Genomic DNA, 18,937 nt, shown 5'->3' on the forward strand with positions numbered 1-18,937 from the left:
TAATATCAGTGTCATATCTACTAGAAATCAAAATTTGTAACCACTATTTAAAAAAATTGTTTAAATATTAAAGAACTGTTGCTATTTGTCAGAAGTTTCATCTTCATGAGGCCAGAACATTTCAGTGAAAAAGAAATGTTACCCTTCTCAATTGTATGCCCTGTTCTTATTAGTTACAATTATGGAGTTAAAAATGAACATTGCAATTGTGCATGCTATTTTACTGTAAATATCTAAACATCCAGAAAAATTCTTTTTTCATAAGAACAATTTCATGTATTTGATCTGAAGTGGGGGGGGGGGGGAAGCAATTGCCAATCTGTAGTTCACAAAAAAAAAAAAACCAACTTCATTTTTAGACCTGTCCTAGTACTTTCCTGTTGTGTCACTTTTATGCAAAATATTTCTAAAAAAATTTTTTTTTCCCTAACGAAACCAAAGAGCCTTGCAAATTTTGTACATCTTGTCTCCGTTTGGGCTCACAACGTCATGTATGTGTACTTTGTTTATAATCTTAGTAGCTAATAGCTGCAGCCCTGGTTAGGATTTTTTTTTTTTAATCTACAACAGATTCTTGCCATCTGTGTTAAGTGATGACACAACATCACAACACGAAATGTCATCATGTCACATTGTTATAGCACAACAACAAAATTACAGCTCCCCAACAATAACATGGTGTCATGTTTTAGAACACTGCCCATGAGTCAGTGTTTTAGAAGTTATAAGAGTTATTTTTAGCACAGCCAGTGCTTCAGAAGCTTGGGTTCTGAATCCCACTAGAACACCTAGTGATCTGGGAAAATCTGGGGCGGGCGGTGGAAGAGCTTCCTCTCCTTCAACTCCCTGCTCCCTGACATGCATGGCTGCCCACCTTCCTGCCCCGGCCACTTTAAACCCGGGTACTACGGTGCACTGCAATCCACTTGGGGCTCAGTCGCAGGTCTGCGCCAGCATCCAGTGTGGAGGAGGAGAAGGAAGAGACTATAATTATCCTCCACGTCTGGGGCAGGCCCTCGAATGACATCTCCCCAGTTACTCTGTGCTCTAATAGCGCAGCTCCAATCCCTGATCTCAGATGGTGCGCTTCAGTCAGCTCGGAGAGCGGTCAAGAAGCGAGACCGAAAAGCTCAACGTCTCGGGGCTTTCCTGACTGGGCGGGCGGGCCCGCCGGCGCCGCCACCTCTGGCGCCCTAGCGCCCGCCAGGCACTTGCACGGAAAACCGGGCCCGCAGACTAGAGCCCCCGGGCGCGCGGCGGCGTTGCTATAACAACCGGGCGCCCGCGCCGCAGTGGCCGCCGGGGAGGAAGTGACGAGCGGTGGGTTGGCTGTTGTTGGGACACGTGACCCAGGCAGTGTTTTGACAGGGCAAACAGCAGAGAAAGAACTGGGCGAGCGAGGGGGATCCAGAGCTGGGGCGCCAGAGCTAGCGACAGCGGGCGGGCGAGGAGCTGGCAGAGGCACGGGGCAAGCGGGCCGGCCGGGGCGACAAGCGGGCGAACCCCGGGGCCGCGGGGCTTGGGTGCGAGTCGGGCAGGGCGAGGGGCTGAGGGCAGGGAGCGGAGCGAGGCGTCGGCTGAGGCGGGGGTGGATGGCCACAGGGGCGCCGGGGAGCCGAGTCGGGCTTACGGTCTCGGACCCCCATGGTCCCCTAACGCAGCCCCGGGGGCCGCTGCGCGCCACACTCAGCTCTCGCCGGCCCTGCGTCTTTTGGAGCCTCGGGTCTGAGGTGGGAGTGTGATGTGAGCTGCTGGAGTAGCGGCGGAGAGAAGTGCCAAAAGGAGGAGGTATTGGGACGGGAGAAGAGAGCGAGTTAGTCAGCAGAGGTCTGCCGAGGGAGTCGAGGAGCGGGCCAGCCCGAGAGCGCCATGAAAACTACTCTCCAGCAGGGAGAGGGGCAGGCTCGGCGCTCGGTGCCGCGGGGCTGAAGGAAATCCGGGGCCGCGGCGGGACGGAAGGGGCCCGCGGCGAGCAGGCTGCACAGAGCAGTGGGTGAGCGAGCGCTCAGCTGTAAACACCTTCCTTGGGGGCAGACCTCAGGCTGGGCCACGTAGGGACGGGGTTTGTAGAGGGCGACCCGGGACAGTCCGGGAGAGTTCGTTTGAACTGGGAGCGAGAAGATGACTCGAATTTCTTTCAGACCCTCTTATTGTGTAAACTTGGCCGCTGTTGCCTCAGGAAGGCTAGCCAGAGGGTAATTACACAGGTGAGGCCGGGCGGGTCGGGCGGAGCTCTTGGGAAACGCAAGGGTCTGGAAGAGTTTCCAGCCCCCTGGCACCAGGTGGAAGAATTTATAGACCAGCATTGAGGAGGTACCACTGTTCCTGGAAGCATTTTTTTTTTTTTTGGTTTTGTTTTGTTTCCCCCTCAAAGGGGTTGGTTAGTTTGTGTTGCTTGAATCTTTTTCTTCTTGCTTGTACCTTCGGGATATAAATAGACCTTGCTTTGGTTCGGAGAAGCTGTGTCAGAGAAGGACACCTTGGCCTGGAGAGTTGAGGGGCGGGGAGAGGGGTGCTCCTTCGGGAGGAGACGGGGGAGACCATGCAAAGAGTTTTGCACTTTTCACATCTGCCGATGGTGCTGTCAACAGTAGTTTGTGCCACAATAGGCCTAACTTAACAGTATTCTTGTACAGTCCTGGTGTTAGAGCAGGACCAGATTAATTTTATTTTGATCTCTTTTAGCATTTTGAAAACTAAGTAGAAGCCCTCGAATCAACAGTGAGCGCTTTGAAAGAACCCCCAAGTGTATTTCACAGCACTCTGGGTGGGAATTGGATGTGAAAATGAAGCCAGACCGAGGTAAATGATTTATTTAAGTGGACCTGTTTTTTGTTTTGTTTTCTGTGCCTCCTTTTAGACGTGTTAACCTAATTCTGCAGCAGGATCAACTATTTCTGCATCATATGTAATTATCTGTTTCTGTGACAGATTCCAGCTGGTGAGGAAAAGGAGGGCATATGGAAGAGAGGGTTAGGAGGGGAGGACAGTTCTTCAAAAGTGCTTGTAGAGCTGTAGTTTCAATAGAAAATTTAGTGTATGTTAAAAGGAATTAATCAAAAATAGCATTTATATCTGTTGCCACAATTATTGGTATCATTTTAGAGTTTCGGTCATTCACTTTTAGGTAAAGTGGATCCAACTTCAACTTTAATGATATTTACAAGATTTTTAAACAAGCCTTTTAAGCTCTTGCGAATTTGAACTTGATAGCGAACATTTAAGATTGTTGACAACTATTATTACGCTTTCATTAGCTGATTTTTTTTTGCTTTAAGCAGACTCCAAAAGATTGCAAAGTACTCAAGCATTCTATATATCATATGGACAATTAAGGCTACCAAAATTCCTGGTGATAGGTAAATGCTACTTCCTTTCAAAACCTGTATTTTCAGAGCTTAAAAGAATAATATTTACTCTGTGCTTTTCAAGGACTTCAAAGGGATTATCAGTCTTCTGATTAATGGCAAGGACCAGATTTAGAAGATTTTAATGTAGTTCTAGGGCTTTTAGTCAGCTATGAGTTTGATTCGAGGGAACACTGTAAAGAGGGGATTATGGTATTTGATAGTTAGACTAGGTCACAGGGTTCCTTCCAACTCTGAGACTTTAGTATTCAAAATAGTATTTTATCCTATGAATTAGATGATTACTTTAAAAAGATATATATTAACTGGCTATTTTTCTGTATATAAGTAATTAGACAAATTGTCTAAAACATTTCTTGGGTCATAATATCTATTAAAATGATTAGAAGCAGAAAAAGACATATTTAGTGGCTTAAATTAATTTTGTTTAGAATCAGGCAATAGCTAGGTATGTATGAAGTATTAGTAAGTATATTATTATTGAGCAGGTTGCTTGCTTACAATGTGAAGTTTAGATTTTTAGATTACATTAGTGACTTTGGAAAAATGGCACCAAGGTCAGTAATTGCATCTCAGAATAAACAAGCAAATAAAATCAAAGTCACTATTTGTTTTGGATTGTTGTTAAAAGTTGCTTTAAAGTCACAGGAGTTTAAAAAATAGCATTACCTATTTTAGGCTAAACTAGTGCTAAACCAAATAAAATACTTAATTATACACCTGAATAGATAAGGAGGGAAAATAAATTCATTCATAAAGATTTCCAAAGAGCTCAATTTAGTGTATGCATATAATCCTAATTACTTGGGAGGTTGAGGCTCCAAGAGTATCTCAAGTTCAAGGCCAATCTTGGTGAGCAATTTAGTGAGACCTTGTCTCAAAATAAAATAAATGATTGGGGATATAGTGCAATAGTAAAGTATTTTGCCTAGCATGTGTGACATCCTGTATTCAATCCCCAGTACCATACATAGAAAGTAATAATAATAATTTTAAAAATTCCAAAGAAACCGACACCCCCCCTTAAAATTTTGTCTTACTTTAGTATTCTCAGATAAATGATGGGATTATAAATTTAGTATTGATTATATTCCATAATAATAAATGAAGTTTTTTAAGCTTACAGATTTTTGGACCAGGACCCAGAGTAATTAATATCTTTTACTTAGCAAATTAGTACAAAAATACTGAAATGTTTTTCATAAATGTATTACCCTTACTATGTGCAATATGATCTTCTATTTTCTGTTCTTTTTCACTTTTTAAATTGCTGGCTGTCACAACCTATTGATTTTGAAAGGCATAGTTGTAGGCCTTAGCTAAAAATACTAAAAATACATTGGTTTCCAAGGAACTATTTCATGAGTCAAATTTCTAGATAACTTAAATATCACTCCTAATGCCAGAAATATTTTCCTTTGTAATCATGATATATTGAGAGATACCTAAAATATTAATGCTCCTCTGCCCTTTTCTTATAGAAAGAAAAAGAATTTGCAGAGTCAATGTAATTTAACTTTTAGTTCATGATAAAAGGACATTGCTGTGAGTTTCAACTTTTTGCTGGATCATAATCTAGAGATGCCTGAAAAAGATATTTAAATTTATGAGATTTTTTTTTCTAGCTTGAACTAGTCCAGTTTATCTAGCTTAAACTACCAGATTATTGCATCTATCTATCTATCTATACTTACACATACATATTTAGATTTGTGTGATTTTTATATTCTCTTGGTATCAACAGTTTTTGTTCCTATAATGCTTATTCTTGCCTCCTTTAATTTCCTGCTTTTAATCTGTGAACTAAAGAACTAGATAACCATACTTAATATTAAGTTTTTTGTAAAATAAAGGTAAATAATAGAACCTCTCAAGTATTCATTCAGAATGTAAGTATAGATTTTAATATAGATGCTCAGATATTTGCTTAGTTGAATACAGCTGGGCTTCAGGGAGTTCAAATTTCTAAGTGTAATTGGAGCCTCTTATCTTATGATTGGGTGTGATAGTTGGCTAATAGAAACAATTTAAGTGGGGAATCATGGAAAAATATAGCAGCCTTAATTTTTTCACCCGTTGTTTCATGTGAGCTTTTCTTCTGCTGCTTCCCCCTCCCCCGATGTTGGGGATTGCGCCAGGGCTTCTCACATGCTGGACAAGAGCTCCTGCCTAGCCCTCAAGGCTCTTTTTGAAAATGAGATAGGGTCTGGGTTTTTTTTAGAATGGACATGATCTTTCTTGTATAAAGCAGAGCAACAATGTACACCTAAAGTTTCTAGTTTTGCTTTCATTAAGGTGTAATAAGACTTTTCCAAAGCAAGGGGTGAAATCTTATATTTTTAATAAATTCAAAGTTTTAAGACTTTTTACACACAATTTTATCAGCACATTATAATTCAACAGGAATTTGTTTTTGGAAAATAGGAATTTATGTTCATCAAACTTATGATTATTGAGGCTAGGGATGTAATCTTAAAGTGTGCAAGGCTATGGGTTTGTTTCTCAGCAAAACCCGCCCCGCAAACCCGCAAATTATGTTTATCAAAATGTACTTTTCCCAAAGCATTAAATTTAGTTGTCACAGAAATAATTTTTTTGCACTTGTTTCCTTGGTTATTATAATAGTTATTATTAATTACAAGTAGAATGTCATAAACATATTTATAAGGAAGAAAAGACCAGATTCTTATTAAACATGTAACTCAACTAGTGGAAACAGAAGTGTGCAGGCAAGTAGAAAGTACCCTTTAGCCACTGGTGTTCAGTATCAGCAATGTCTGCCAGTTTGTTTTTATGATGGATGTGCCCTGGTCAATTCTGCCAGTTAATTAAGTGAAGGTTAGTTATGAGATTTTCTATTCTACTTTTAGATAAGATGTTAGTGTATGGAACAATGGCTACATTTCACAGTAGTCAATATAGTCAAATATTGTCAACATATTTTAAGGTTAAAAATATTTTTAAAAATTTTAGGCAGTTATATAACATTACTTGGGTAATGCTGCCAACTGTGAGTCTCTGATGTTATCATTAGCACAGGCTTTGGAATCAGACCTGTGTTTATATACTTTCCATTACTTGCTTGCTATGTAATCTTTATCACATTAATCTTTATCTCCGTGTCCTTGTCTATAAAATGTAAATGATTACAAACTCCCAGTTATTAGAATAAAATGTGACAGTAGTTGACATTAAAAAGTATTAGATTAATACCTTTTGTATGGCTAATTAAAACGTTACAGATGCTTGTATGTTAGTTGCAAAATATACTCAACAGAGATAAGAAAATAATCTAATGTAATAACCTAACACTATTTTATCTTGTTTTACATTCATTGTATGCAGTCTGCCAGTGTCAAGCAGATTTAGTAGACATTTAATATACAGTTGTCTGAAAAAATAGAAAACCTTAAGGATACTTGAATATATGTATAATCTATTATTTATATTGTCATTTGCTTTTATAATTATAGCTTAATTCTGTATGGAGGGGTGATATGTATGATTGAAATACATTTTCTGGGAATAATTAGATTTTTAAATGGTGTTAACTACTGACTAGGGTGGGGTAACTAGAGAAAGAAATCAAACAATGTTATTGTACCTTGGACTCAACGATGTACAAGTTGGGACCTGTCCTAGATATATAAATACTGAAGGCCCAGTGTTTCAAGAAAAGTCTAAAATGTTATTTGTGTATAAATAATTAAAATAGTTCATATTATGTTATAAATATATGAATTTCTAATCTTATCTTTAAATGCTCCCTGAGCTTATCAAAACTTATGAAAGATTAAGAACCAAAATTTTTAATCATCCAGAAGTTAATAATTTAAATATACTATATCAATTCATATTTAAACACCCAGTTATGATGACTAAATAAAACCTGTTAGTGCAAAACCTGTTCCACAAACAAAATGCCAAACAATTTACTTTCTTTTTCTTTTCTTTTTCGTTTTCATGTGTATGTGTGGTTAAAACTGAGAGGAGTTCTCTCTTAGTTTTTTCCCTTTTTTTATTATATTACAAATTTTGGTATTAAGCTTAGTATTACTGTGGCTTCTGAATGTATTTATGGCATAATATAATCCTGTTAACTTCAAATGATTCTTTCCTAGGTATGTGAAATAGGAGGAAGATATAAGGACTAGAAGAAAATGGCAAGGGAATTAGGTGCATTGCTTACTTCTTGAGCGTAGTTTATTGTTAGTTTATGTAAATCAAGCAACAGAAATGATAGATGTTGGAGGAAAAGAAAAAAAAATGTTGACTAGATTTAAAAAGACTGATCTTTTGCTAAATTCCTAGGTAGAGATAGTAGTGATAGTATGATAGTAACAGCTAATACTTAGGCATACCATGTACCAGACATGATTCCAAATGATTTGTATATGTAATTCTTTTAATCCTCAACAATTACTCAAGAAGTAGATGCTGTTGTCATCTTTGTTTTATAGCTAAATGAAACTGAGTCACTGGGAGAAGTTTGGTTTCTTTTCCAAATTTACACAAATAATAAAAGGGCAAGCCCAAATTTGAAGTGAGCTTTGAGTATCTTAATCTTCTGGTTGGTAGCAGTAATTAATTTATCTTAAAAGTATTGTAAGATATTGTGACCAAAGTGGTTTAAAAATAGGCTTGAGGAATACTTAGCTCAGATATTTGATGAGTATTGTGATCTTAGAAAGCTACTTATCTTCTCTTTGTTTTGGCCTTTTCATTTTTACAATGGAGGAAGTAATGATACCTTGGATTAGTGTTATTTTGAGAATTAAGTTAATATCTATAATATACTTTGAACAGTGGCTGACAGGAAGAATGCAAATGTGAGCTGTTATTATTTTTGGACATTTTCTTAAGAAGAAGCCAATCATTTAGTGAAAGCTGAGGAGGACAAAACAAAGGGACTAATTTAGCTGCACATTTTGTATAGTCATTGTAATCTCAATTTAAAAGCTGGCTACTGTTTGTTGGCCTGCCATCCATTTATATTGATGAGTCTTGACACATCGGTAGTTGTTAAATAATTACTGGCTGAATACAACTTGAGATTCAGATACTAAAGGGGTTCAAATAGAGGTACCCTGTCTATGTCTTTGCCTATCATCCAGTAAGAAGGAAATGATTTAGTGAACTGAATAATGTCATTTCTTTGAAGGATGAGAAAAAAGATAATTGGAATGTAGAATTGAGACCCTGTGTATATAAGAAGAGTGACTTAAAATTCAATTATCTTCAGAATGTGAAGAAACCCATGGTGTCTGAGTATTTTGCATTGTGAACAAGTAATGGAAAAAGATTTAGTTGTTGAATAAAGAACATTTATGTTTATTCTTTTGCCCTTCTCATCTTTGTATCTAATCCTTCCTTCTGAGGCTAAGGATTTTTAAAATTTGGAATAACTTAATACTGACTTTTTTTGTAATGAAAAGGAAAAAATTATTAGACCTGGAAACAGTACTTCTTTCTTAGTAGGTAAAGCAAATTTGTAAGTAGTTAATTCTGTCTTTGCTTAAATGGGTGAAAAAAATCAGAGTAGTTCTTTGATTATGTCAGACTTTCTTATTAAACTGAAACAGACGGACTGGGTAAAAATGCCAGTAACTAATCAAAGCATTAAGCTAAGAGCCCATGTATATATCTAAACTCCTAGCAATAATCTGAGTTGAGCTTTCTTGTATTTCCTTTCCCTATGAAAGACAGTCATCAGGTAAAATTATAACAAGGCCTTTTTCATCTCTTTCTCTTACCTACCATGCACAGCCCCACTAAGTGTTTGATTACCTCTTAGGGTCTTATATATGCACTATTCCTTCTGCTTAAAAATACTTTCTCCCCAGTCATCATATGGTAGCCCTTTGTCATCCTTCCTATGTAGGCTTAAGTTTTTCAGAGAGGTTTACTCTATGTATTTTAAGTGTTCAGTTTATCTTTTTTCCTTATTTATTGCCTGTCTCTACAACTAGATTTGAAGTTCCTCTGGCCAGAAATCTTGACTCTTGTTCACAGCTGTGGTTTCATCACCCAGGAAAGTCTTGCACATGGTAGGCGCATTATAGGTGCATAAGGAGTGCTTAATATATATTTGTTGAATGAATGAATGACTAGCATGCCTTTGTGTTTGTACAGTAAATAGGAATAGCAGCAAATAGTTAGTAGTCATTTATTATTTCACTGATACCAACTGAAATTCTACCAATTTAGGGATTTGCTTGACTTAATGAACATTAGACTGTTATCACAACTTTATACTTCATTCATTTTCAAATACACTTAAAACACTTGCCCAACCAGGTGCATTGGTGAACACTTGTAATCTCAGTGACTCCAGAGGCTGAGGCAGGAGGAACACTAGTTGGAGGCCAAGTTTGAGGCCAGCCATAGCAACTTAGGAAGACTGTCCCCCCCTGCTTCAAAATTAAAAAAATTTAAAAAAGGACTGGGAGTATAATTCAGTGGTAGAATGCCCTTGGGTTTAATCCCCACCAAAAAAAAAAAAAAAAGGAGATGTAGTCCAGGGGCAAGCTTTGCCTTCTGCATTTTATCCCTAGTACTACCAAAAATAAAACACTTGCCTATAACTTAAAGAAATGTTGTGTTTTTTAATTAAATTCCCATTGAATTGAAATAAAAAACTCTAAGAATAGGAAAAAGCTGTTTGGAGTCAGTTTTTTGTATACACACACACACATATCTGATTCAAAAATGATCCATTCATAAACATTTGCTGGAAGCTCACTGACCTCTATCCACTTGTTCCTATTGAATTTATTGCTGTTGCTGTTTCAAAGGGATGGGAAGGGAAGGATGGAGAGAGCAATTAAATTCTTAAACTTCAGCTTATAAGTAGAAGAAGTTAAAATAGGATATAGTAGTAGAGACTTAAAGGATTTAGAGTTTAGATTTGGGACTCATTCTATCACTTATTGGTTTGTGACTTGGTTCAAATCCCAAACCTATTTTTTCATCTGTATAATGTACCTGGCTCAGAATGTTGCATCTGAGTTTCAGGTGAGATAACGTGTCAAAGAATTTGTAAGATGTGAAATGCTAAATAAATGTTGACTAATTTACCTTAAGGGTGGTGTCATTTTTATTGATGAACAGAGGACCATGGGTTCTTGAAAATAATCAATTAAATTTTGGGGTCTCTCCATCTAAAAATATCTATTCACAAGTGAGCAAATTCTGTTATTTTGAAATAAAGCATTTTGAAATAGAGTTCTTAACCATAAAAGGTTAAGAATCCTTTAGTAAGCTAGTCTGAAAATCTAGCTATAACTTATGTTACTTATTAAGTTTGAATATTATTGATCTTGTTATCCTGACTGAAATTATACCAACTAGAGATTTATTTGGATTAGTAAATATATATTTGATTATGTTTTTTGAATAGTACTGAAATAATGGACATATTTGGTTAGGTCATATGGTTCCTTTTTTGCATGATGTAATGTAAGAAGACTTAAGACCCTAAGTCTTTAGGATAAAACTTAGCCTGAAATTCTAACTTCAGCACTTATTAGGCAAATGACCTTGAGAAAATTACATAGCCTGTTGGAATGATAGTTATTTTTTTGCTGTAACACAGCAAGCCTTGTGGGAAAGGTGAACTAAGAACATAGGGTGTGTCACCTAGCATATGCCTAGCACAGAGTAGGAATTTTGCCTAGTTCAATTTTCCTTTACTTTCAAGGATAGATGACTTAGAACAGCTCTTCTGAGGAAATGAGTATTTAAATACTCTCTTAAAACTAGTTGTGCTAGATTTGGTGGTGCCCAGCTGTAATCCCAGCAACTTGGAAGGCTGAAGCAGGAGGACTGCAAATTTAAGGCTAGCCTCAGCAACTAAGCAAGACCCTGCTTCAAAATTTAAAAAAATTTTAAAAAAGGGGCTGGGAGTATAATAAAGTGGTAGAATGCCCTTGGGTTTAATCCCCATTGTCTTAAACACACACATATACACAACTAGTTGTAATAGATATATGAGATCAATAAACCTTTGTTACTGTCAATTTTTTCTTCAGTATGCAAAATAGAAGAAATCAAAACCAGCATTGAATTACATTGTCTTTCCTGAGAATGCAATGGGAGAGTGAAAATAGGTAACTGGGGTTATAAACAACTACTTCTGGGTGATAATACACTATAATGAGCAGTTTAGAGTTGCATTAGGGCAAAGAGATTGGAATAAGGGTAGACACTAGAAGGAGGTTGGTGGAAAATATAGAATGGTGAGTTGTTGCCCCAAATTACCCTTTTCTTTATTTCAGAATATTACCTGGTATTTATTTAGTGCCTGGAGCATGGCCCTTCTGCTTCTATAAATCCCAAATTTATACTTGTTTCATGTACTGCAAGTTATGGCCATTATAGGTTAAGAAACCTTTAATAAGCTAGTCTGAAAATCAAGCTATAACTCTGGTTTCTTATATTCTAAATTTGACCATTATTCAGATTTAAAAATGTATATTGGTGCATAACTAATTTGTATTTGGGGATTAATATTTTTAATTTATAAGAAGTTTCCATATTTTATTTTCCCACTTACCAAACATATTCTTGACTGCAATAATATAGTATTAATATCTGAAATCAGGCCATTTATAAAACTTTAACATCTAGAAAATTCTTTTTTACATTTTGTCATCTAATAAGCAATTTTGGAGAGTCAGTTTGGAGATAATTTCTAAAGCTTTAGTGCTTGTGTCATCATATATGTGAATTTGTCCTCATGATATTTGTGTTCAACTGTAGGATTTTATCAGTCCTTGGTTTTCTACTATAGCAAGGATTGAGCAAAGGACAGTTTTTATGAAGTTAAACTCTGACATTGATTTCCTTTGATTCATCAGTATTTCAGTTTATTATAATTTATGGTAAAAAAGAAACATTAGGGCTGGGATTGAGGCTCAGTGGTAGAGCACTTGCCTAGCGTATGCGAGGCCCTGGGTTCGATCCTCAGCACCACATAAAAATAAATAAAATAAAAACAAAGGTATTGTGTATAATTAAAAGAAATAAATATTAAAGGAAAGAAACATTATTCTTCCATGGATGAGTAGAATTCAGATGTACTATGTAATGAATTTGGATTTTTATGGCATTAGAGATATGTAAATACATATATCATAGTCTGGCATGCTGGCATGTGCCTGTTATCCCAGTGGCTTGGGAGGCTGAGGCAGGAGAATTGCAAGTTTGAAGTCAGACTCAGTAATTTTGTGAGGTCTAAGCAACTTAGTGAGACCCTGTCTCAAACTAAAAAATAAAAAGAGCTGGGGATATAGCTCAGTGTAAAGTGTACCTGGGTTTGATAATAAGCACCAAAACAAAACAACATATTTTGGTTTCAACTGTAACATCCCAAATGAATATTTATCCCCCAATTTTTTTGAGATCTCACTAAGCAAAGTTATGGTTAAATAGATACAGTATGTGTCATTTAACAACACATACAACTCTTTGTCTTACAACAAATATGTAATCTGAAAACGGTATGGCTGGCTTTGTATAAGCCATTGAGCTAAAATTTTTTTCTTTTCATTCAATAGTATTTACTAATGAGGTATCCTGTGGTAGGACCTCTGAGATATAGGTTGTGTTCTTTGCCCTATTGAAAGTATAATACAAGGGGCTGGGGATGTGGCTCAAGCGGTAGCGCGCTTGCCCGCCATGCGCGCGGCCCGGGTTGATCCTCAGCACCACATACAAACAAAGATGTTGTGTCCGCGGAAAACTAAAAAATAAATTTAAAATTCATTCTCATTCTCTCTCTCTCTCTCTCTCTCTCTCCCTCTCCCTCTCCCTCCCTCCCTCTCTCCCCCCTCTCTCCCCCTCTCTCTCTTTCTCTCTTTAAAAAAAAAAAAAAAAAGCAATATAAGTCCACTGCCAAATAACACTGTAGTGCAGGTACCTTTTAAGTGAATACTCCCCATTCCTCCCACCCTTCCTTATTTACACAAGCTGTCATTCATTTCACTTAAAAAATATATATTTAATACAAGAAGGAAGAAAAATATAATGCAAGACATTTGATAACTGAATGGTAAAAATAATGCCTACTATCAGAGTTCATAGTGGATGATTAGTTTCTCCTGGGGAGATTAATTTCAGGGCAAGAACTGTCTTTTGACAGAGGTAGCAGCTGTATTGAGCCTTAAAAGACAGGTATGATTTGAATAGATGAAAATTTACAGAGGTTAGGGGTTTAGGTGACTGAAAGGACATTTTGAGTTATGAAGTGGAGGTAGAATTCATATGTCTAAGGAATGGTGAGTTGAATAATGTAAATCAGAGGGCTTACTTAGTAATAGGAGGAGATTAGGGTTTTGAATGTCAAACTAAGGAGATTGAACTTCATTCATTTGATAGTGGGGCACTATTAAGTACTTTGGTATAATTAAAGGGAGTCTTATGGAAGAATAATTGTTTATTTCATTTCATCAAAAACCAATACAGGAATATTAAGTGTTATCTAGTAGTCTTAAATTCAGTTTTTTAGTTCTCAGAATTACATTATGACTTCCTTTTATAAAAATTATCTAACACTGATCTCTGCTTTTTCTTCTTTATTTATTTTTCCTTTGCCACCATTCTTTGTTTAGGGCAAGTGAAGGATTGGTATTTCCTTTTACAAAGGCTTTTGAGAATATTAACATGGTATTCAATATTAATAATACCATGTCTATTGTTTTATGACACTCTGGTCAAAGTTCTAAACTACACTATTATTTTAAAGTAACTGTGTGTTACAAGTAGAATGAGCCAGGCAGGGTGGCTCATTCTGAGATTACATGCCTTTAATCTCACCTACTCAGTAGGCTGAAGCAGAAAGATCACAAATTTGAGGTCAGCTTGAGCAACTTAGCATGACCCTGTCTCAAAAAATAAAAAAGTAGAAGGGAGACAAACTCAGGGTAAAATTAGGGATTCTTTTTCTTATTGTAGACAATTGCTGGCAGAAATGTAATAAATTCTTTGGAATTAGAGGCCTTAGTTCATACGCACCAGCTTCATGTGAACTATTAGAGTGAAAGAGGTCTCCACAATATTGACAAGCTTCCCTAGCTGTGTTAAGGAAAAATGGACATTTGTCCTCTCCCCTCCCCAACCAAAGAAACACTTTTAACCCGAGTTTTAAGAAGAAAAAATCAAAAAGTAATGAGGTTTATGTAATATATCTCAGATTCCTAGTCTTAGTTCTGTAGCCCTATGTAGTAATCACCAATCTTTTTGAACATCATTTGGCCCATCTAATAGTTAGATGACTTCAGAGATTTCTTTTTTAAAAAAATATTTTATTTACATTTTAGTTTTTGGCAGACACAACATCTTTGTTTGTATGTGGTGCTGAGGATCGAACTCGGGCCGCACCCATGCCAGGGGAGCGTGCTACCGCTTGAGCCACATTCCCAGCCCCCTTCAGAGATTTCTTTAGGTCTAATATTCTGTCCTTCAGAACTGCTTTCTTTAGTATTGTGTATCTGGGCATGTCAGTCCTTACATTGGCCCACTAGCTACTAGTTGGGGTAAGAAACATACCTATGCTTTTGAAGAAGTATATTCATGTCTTAGTAATTATTGTGTTGAGTGAATGCTGATCCTGGAGGCATGCTTCTGTAGTCCTCAGATTACATAGTGGTACAGATTAAATTTCATTATGAAGAGCTCAGAACATGAAAATGCTTTTGTTATTCTGAAATTACTCTCACAATCATTTTATTGTTAGAAATCAGAGTTGGAAAGGTCCTTAGAGAGTGTGAATCGCTCTCATTTTCACAGTTGAGAAAACAACTCCTAGAGAAAAGAAAGAACCTGTCCAACTACAATAGTTGAACTCAAATTTCCTAGTAGTCTAGCATTTTCTATACTGTAGTACCTCTATCCTGTAGAACCTACTTAAAGCATTTTTGTAATGATCAAATGAAGTAAGCCTAGAATACTATTTGATTCTGAATAAATAGGCCTGTTGTGGGCTGGGGATGTGGCTCAGGTGTTAGCGCGCTCGCCTGGCATGCGTGCGGCCCGAGTTCGATCCTCAGCACCACATACAAACAAAGATGTTGTGTCCGCCGAGAACTGAAAAATAAATATTAAAATTCTCTCTCTCTCTTTGGGCTGGGGATGTGGCTCAAGTGTTAGCGCGCTCGCCTGGCATGCGTGCGGCCCGGGTTCGATCCTCAGCACCACATACAAACAAAGATGTTGTGCCTGCTGAAAACTAAAAAAAATAAATAAATAAATATTTAAAAATTCTGTCTCTCACTCTCTCTTTAAAAAAAAAAAAAAGGCCTGTTGTTATTGTTAATATATTAGCTTCTCTTCAGTGAGTAAAATAAGCATATATACCAAGTACTCTGAAGGAAATCTATGAAGGCTAAGAAAGACTGAGAGTAAGGAGAAGCCCTCTGTTTAGAATGGTTAAGTAAGACCTCTCTGAGAAAATGAGCAGAGAAAACAAAAGAGCCAGCTGTGTGAAGAATTACAGGCCAACATAGTATTATTTGTAAAGATCCTGAATTTAGAGACTAGTATGCTCTAGGTACTGAAGGAAGAACAGGCACTTACCACACACAATTTGTACTTTCTTCATTTCCTCATTTTCTACTGTCTCCTTCCCTAGAAAATTTGTTCTCTAAGGACAGGGAAATACTCTGATTTTTTCCCATATTGTACCCTTCACATCTGTCACAATGCTTTGCACAGAATTGGCTTTTATAAAATGTTTTAAAAAGCATAGAAGTACCTATTGCTTGATTCATAACTACCAGTCCCTTGTGGAAAAGCACTGACCTTTCTCCTCCCTTCAGACATTAAGCTAGGATATAGTAAGTTGTATAGAATATCATTTTTTAAATGATATTTAAAAATGGCACACATTTTGTCAAATATTTCAAATAAGTTCTAAGATATTAAAAATTTTATATTTGAACTAATAGTTTTACAAAATAAGAAGTTCACAGAAAATTACAGCAGTTGGTTTAACTTTTATATCTCTAACTGTATTAGGTTCATCCTATCTAAGGGGGACGGTATGGATTCAATGCTACCTGGAATGGTCCTGCTATACAACCTGTTGTTTCTATGTCCAATCCTATTTCATCATCATCTTCTTTTACCCTAAATATGTCATTCTTTGGACAACAAATTTTATGGTCACTCTATTAATGATTTTGTTTTTCTGCTAGTATATTCAAATCTTGTCTTTCATTAGCTGGTGTTCCATTCTGTACTTAGATAGTTTAAATATGGACAATTTGCCCCAGTTGTGTTGTATAGAATATTGTATCTAATATTTTATAATTTACTTGGGTCTTTGTATAAAATCAAGGGATTGACAACATAAAATGTGTGTTTTGGTTTAGTACAAAGCACAAAAATTCCCATTTTGTTTTAGCAATGCCCAATTTATAAAATGTTTTACCGTTATGTTAAACAAAATAAACCAGACTCAGAAAGTCAAGGGTGGTATGTTTTCTCACATATGTGAAAGCTAGAGGGAAAAAAAAAGGGGGTTGGGGCAGGGGAGAATCTCATGAAAATAGAACAGAAAGAGGACCAGGAAAGGGAAGAGGAGAGGTAAAGAGGATATTCTGGGGAACAAAATTGACGAAACTTTTAATGTGTGTACAAATATGAACAATGCCTCCCACTATTGTGTATAATTATAATGTATCAATAAAAATTTAAAGTTGAATATAGAATTAAAAAATGTTTTACTGAATGCAATTTTTATGCAAAACAATCAATCTGAATTCTTATGAACAGTTCTACATAAATGTTTAATTAGTGATTATAGAGTTACATTGGTTAAATATGACTTAATAGTTTTAGAATTTATTGTTCTATATAGTAAAACTTCAGACATTTGGACCCTTTTCCCTATCTTCTCTGAATCAGATATTCATTGAATCCCTGGCACATATGTGTTGGAAATACAGTGGCGATCAAGAACTAATGTGGCCTCTGTTCTCAGGAACTTATAGGAGGGTAAAAAAAAAGAGCCCTGACTTTCTTCCTGAGTCAACAGACAAATCAGGAACTGAGTTAGGGGTGGGGGAACTGACCCAGAGAAAAAGAGTTATCAGATGGCCTTCAGAATCCTTAAACTCATTCTCCCCTTTGTTTTTGTGGTCGTCTCAATTATTTTTGACTTGAATATGGGGATAGGAGTGCATGTTAGATATTTTGTTTTTTAGAATGATAAATGAAAACTTGTTCCCCACAAGTGCTCATAAATTGAGCACCTTACTAATTTTTCTCCTAGGTTGTGCAGCTAAAACCTGCATGGTCTAAGATATTAGAAATGTTGTTGTATTCAAGTTACAAGTACCTTCTTGGCTGAAATTGCCACTGAAAACAGAGAGCTTTGTTTAAAAGGTTGATTCTGGCATTTGTGTAAGAAAAAACTCCTACCTCCTGAATTAGGGAGTTGAAGATATATCCCTGGGGCTGGAATTGTGGCTCAGTGGTAGAGCGCTCTCCTAGGATGAGCGGGACCCAGTTTGATTCTCAGCACCATATAAAAATAAAGGCATTGTATTGTGTCCATCTACAAAAAAGATTCATTCTCTCTCTCTCTTTCTCTCTCTCTCTCAAAAAAAAAAAAAGAAAATATATCCCTGATAATAATGATAATGGTGAATCTTATTCACAGTTAAACTAATTCAGTTTTAGATATCTTAGCATTTTAAAGAGTTATGATCGGGCTGGGGATGTGGCTCAAGCGGTAGCGCGCTCGCCTCGCATGTGTGCGGCCCGGGTTCGATCCTCAGCACCACATACAAACAAAGATGTTGTGTCTGCCGAAAACTAAAAAAATAAATATTAAAAAAAACAAAAAAACAAAAAAAAAAAAACAAAAAAAAAGAGTTATGATTAGCCAGAGGAGTTTAGTCATATCGCTTGGAAACAAGCTTCTATGAAATAGTCTCGAATTAGCAAATTAAAAAAAGAAAAAAACAATGCAAGCAAGTAATATTGCAGCTTTGGGCACTTAATGATTGAGTTCTTAAAGCTACCATGATGTTTAGAAAGTGTATATAACTGTTTTCCCTCTGCCAGATTTCTGTTATCTGCATCTATTAATAGAGGTATTGACATATATCAGTGATAGGTAGTTGGGGAAAAACATAGGATTTGAAATTGTATGAGGTAGGTGATGGTAATTTACCTAGCTGCCTTGATTTCTGTGATTCAATTTCTTTATCTTCAAAATATTATTTCACAAAATTACAATATCAACAAGAAAATATGGAATTGATCATCACCATGGAACAATTTTAATAAAATGTCAGTTTATCAGAATAAAAAATCCATAACTGGTACTAGATTTTTAAGATTAAAATGAACATAACATTCTTAACACTATAATAATAAGACATTAGCAATATCCCAGAACATGTCTTTAAGGAAGGTGAATCCATGTATACCTTGACACACATTTTATGTAATAATGGTGATTTTAATTTACAAAGACTAAATATTATAGGATATTAAAAATGATTTCTTATACTTGATATTGATGTTTATTAAATCTGTCCAAAATGCATACAATATATTAT

General features: G+C 36.3%; 1 protein-coding gene across 7 annotated transcripts in view; it reads left to right on the plus strand.

The window, feature by feature from the left end:
• The first annotated feature begins 1,060 nt into the window (after positions 1–1,060).
• The window catches only part of ATOSA (atos homolog A), a 97,967-nt gene continuing 80,090 nt past the window's right edge, over positions 1,061–18,937 (plus strand). For 3 of the 7 annotated variants that reach the window (XR_014021456.1, XM_081290010.1, XM_081290015.1), the window contains exons 1-2: positions 1,746–1,993; positions 2,686–2,802. Coding sequence is in view for 6 of the 7 variants with exons in the window: in XM_081290010.1 (XP_081146136.1) it covers positions 2,787–2,802 (16 nt within the window). In the remaining variant the exon portion in view is untranslated. The other 4 variants (XM_081290014.1, XM_081290011.1, XM_081290012.1 and 1 more) reach the window with 4 other exon arrangements.

Source organism: Spermophilus citellus (genome assembly GCF_964194105.1).
Source record: "Spermophilus citellus genome assembly, chromosome: 4".
Classification (NCBI taxonomy): domain Eukaryota; kingdom Metazoa; phylum Chordata; class Mammalia; order Rodentia; family Sciuridae; genus Spermophilus; species Spermophilus citellus.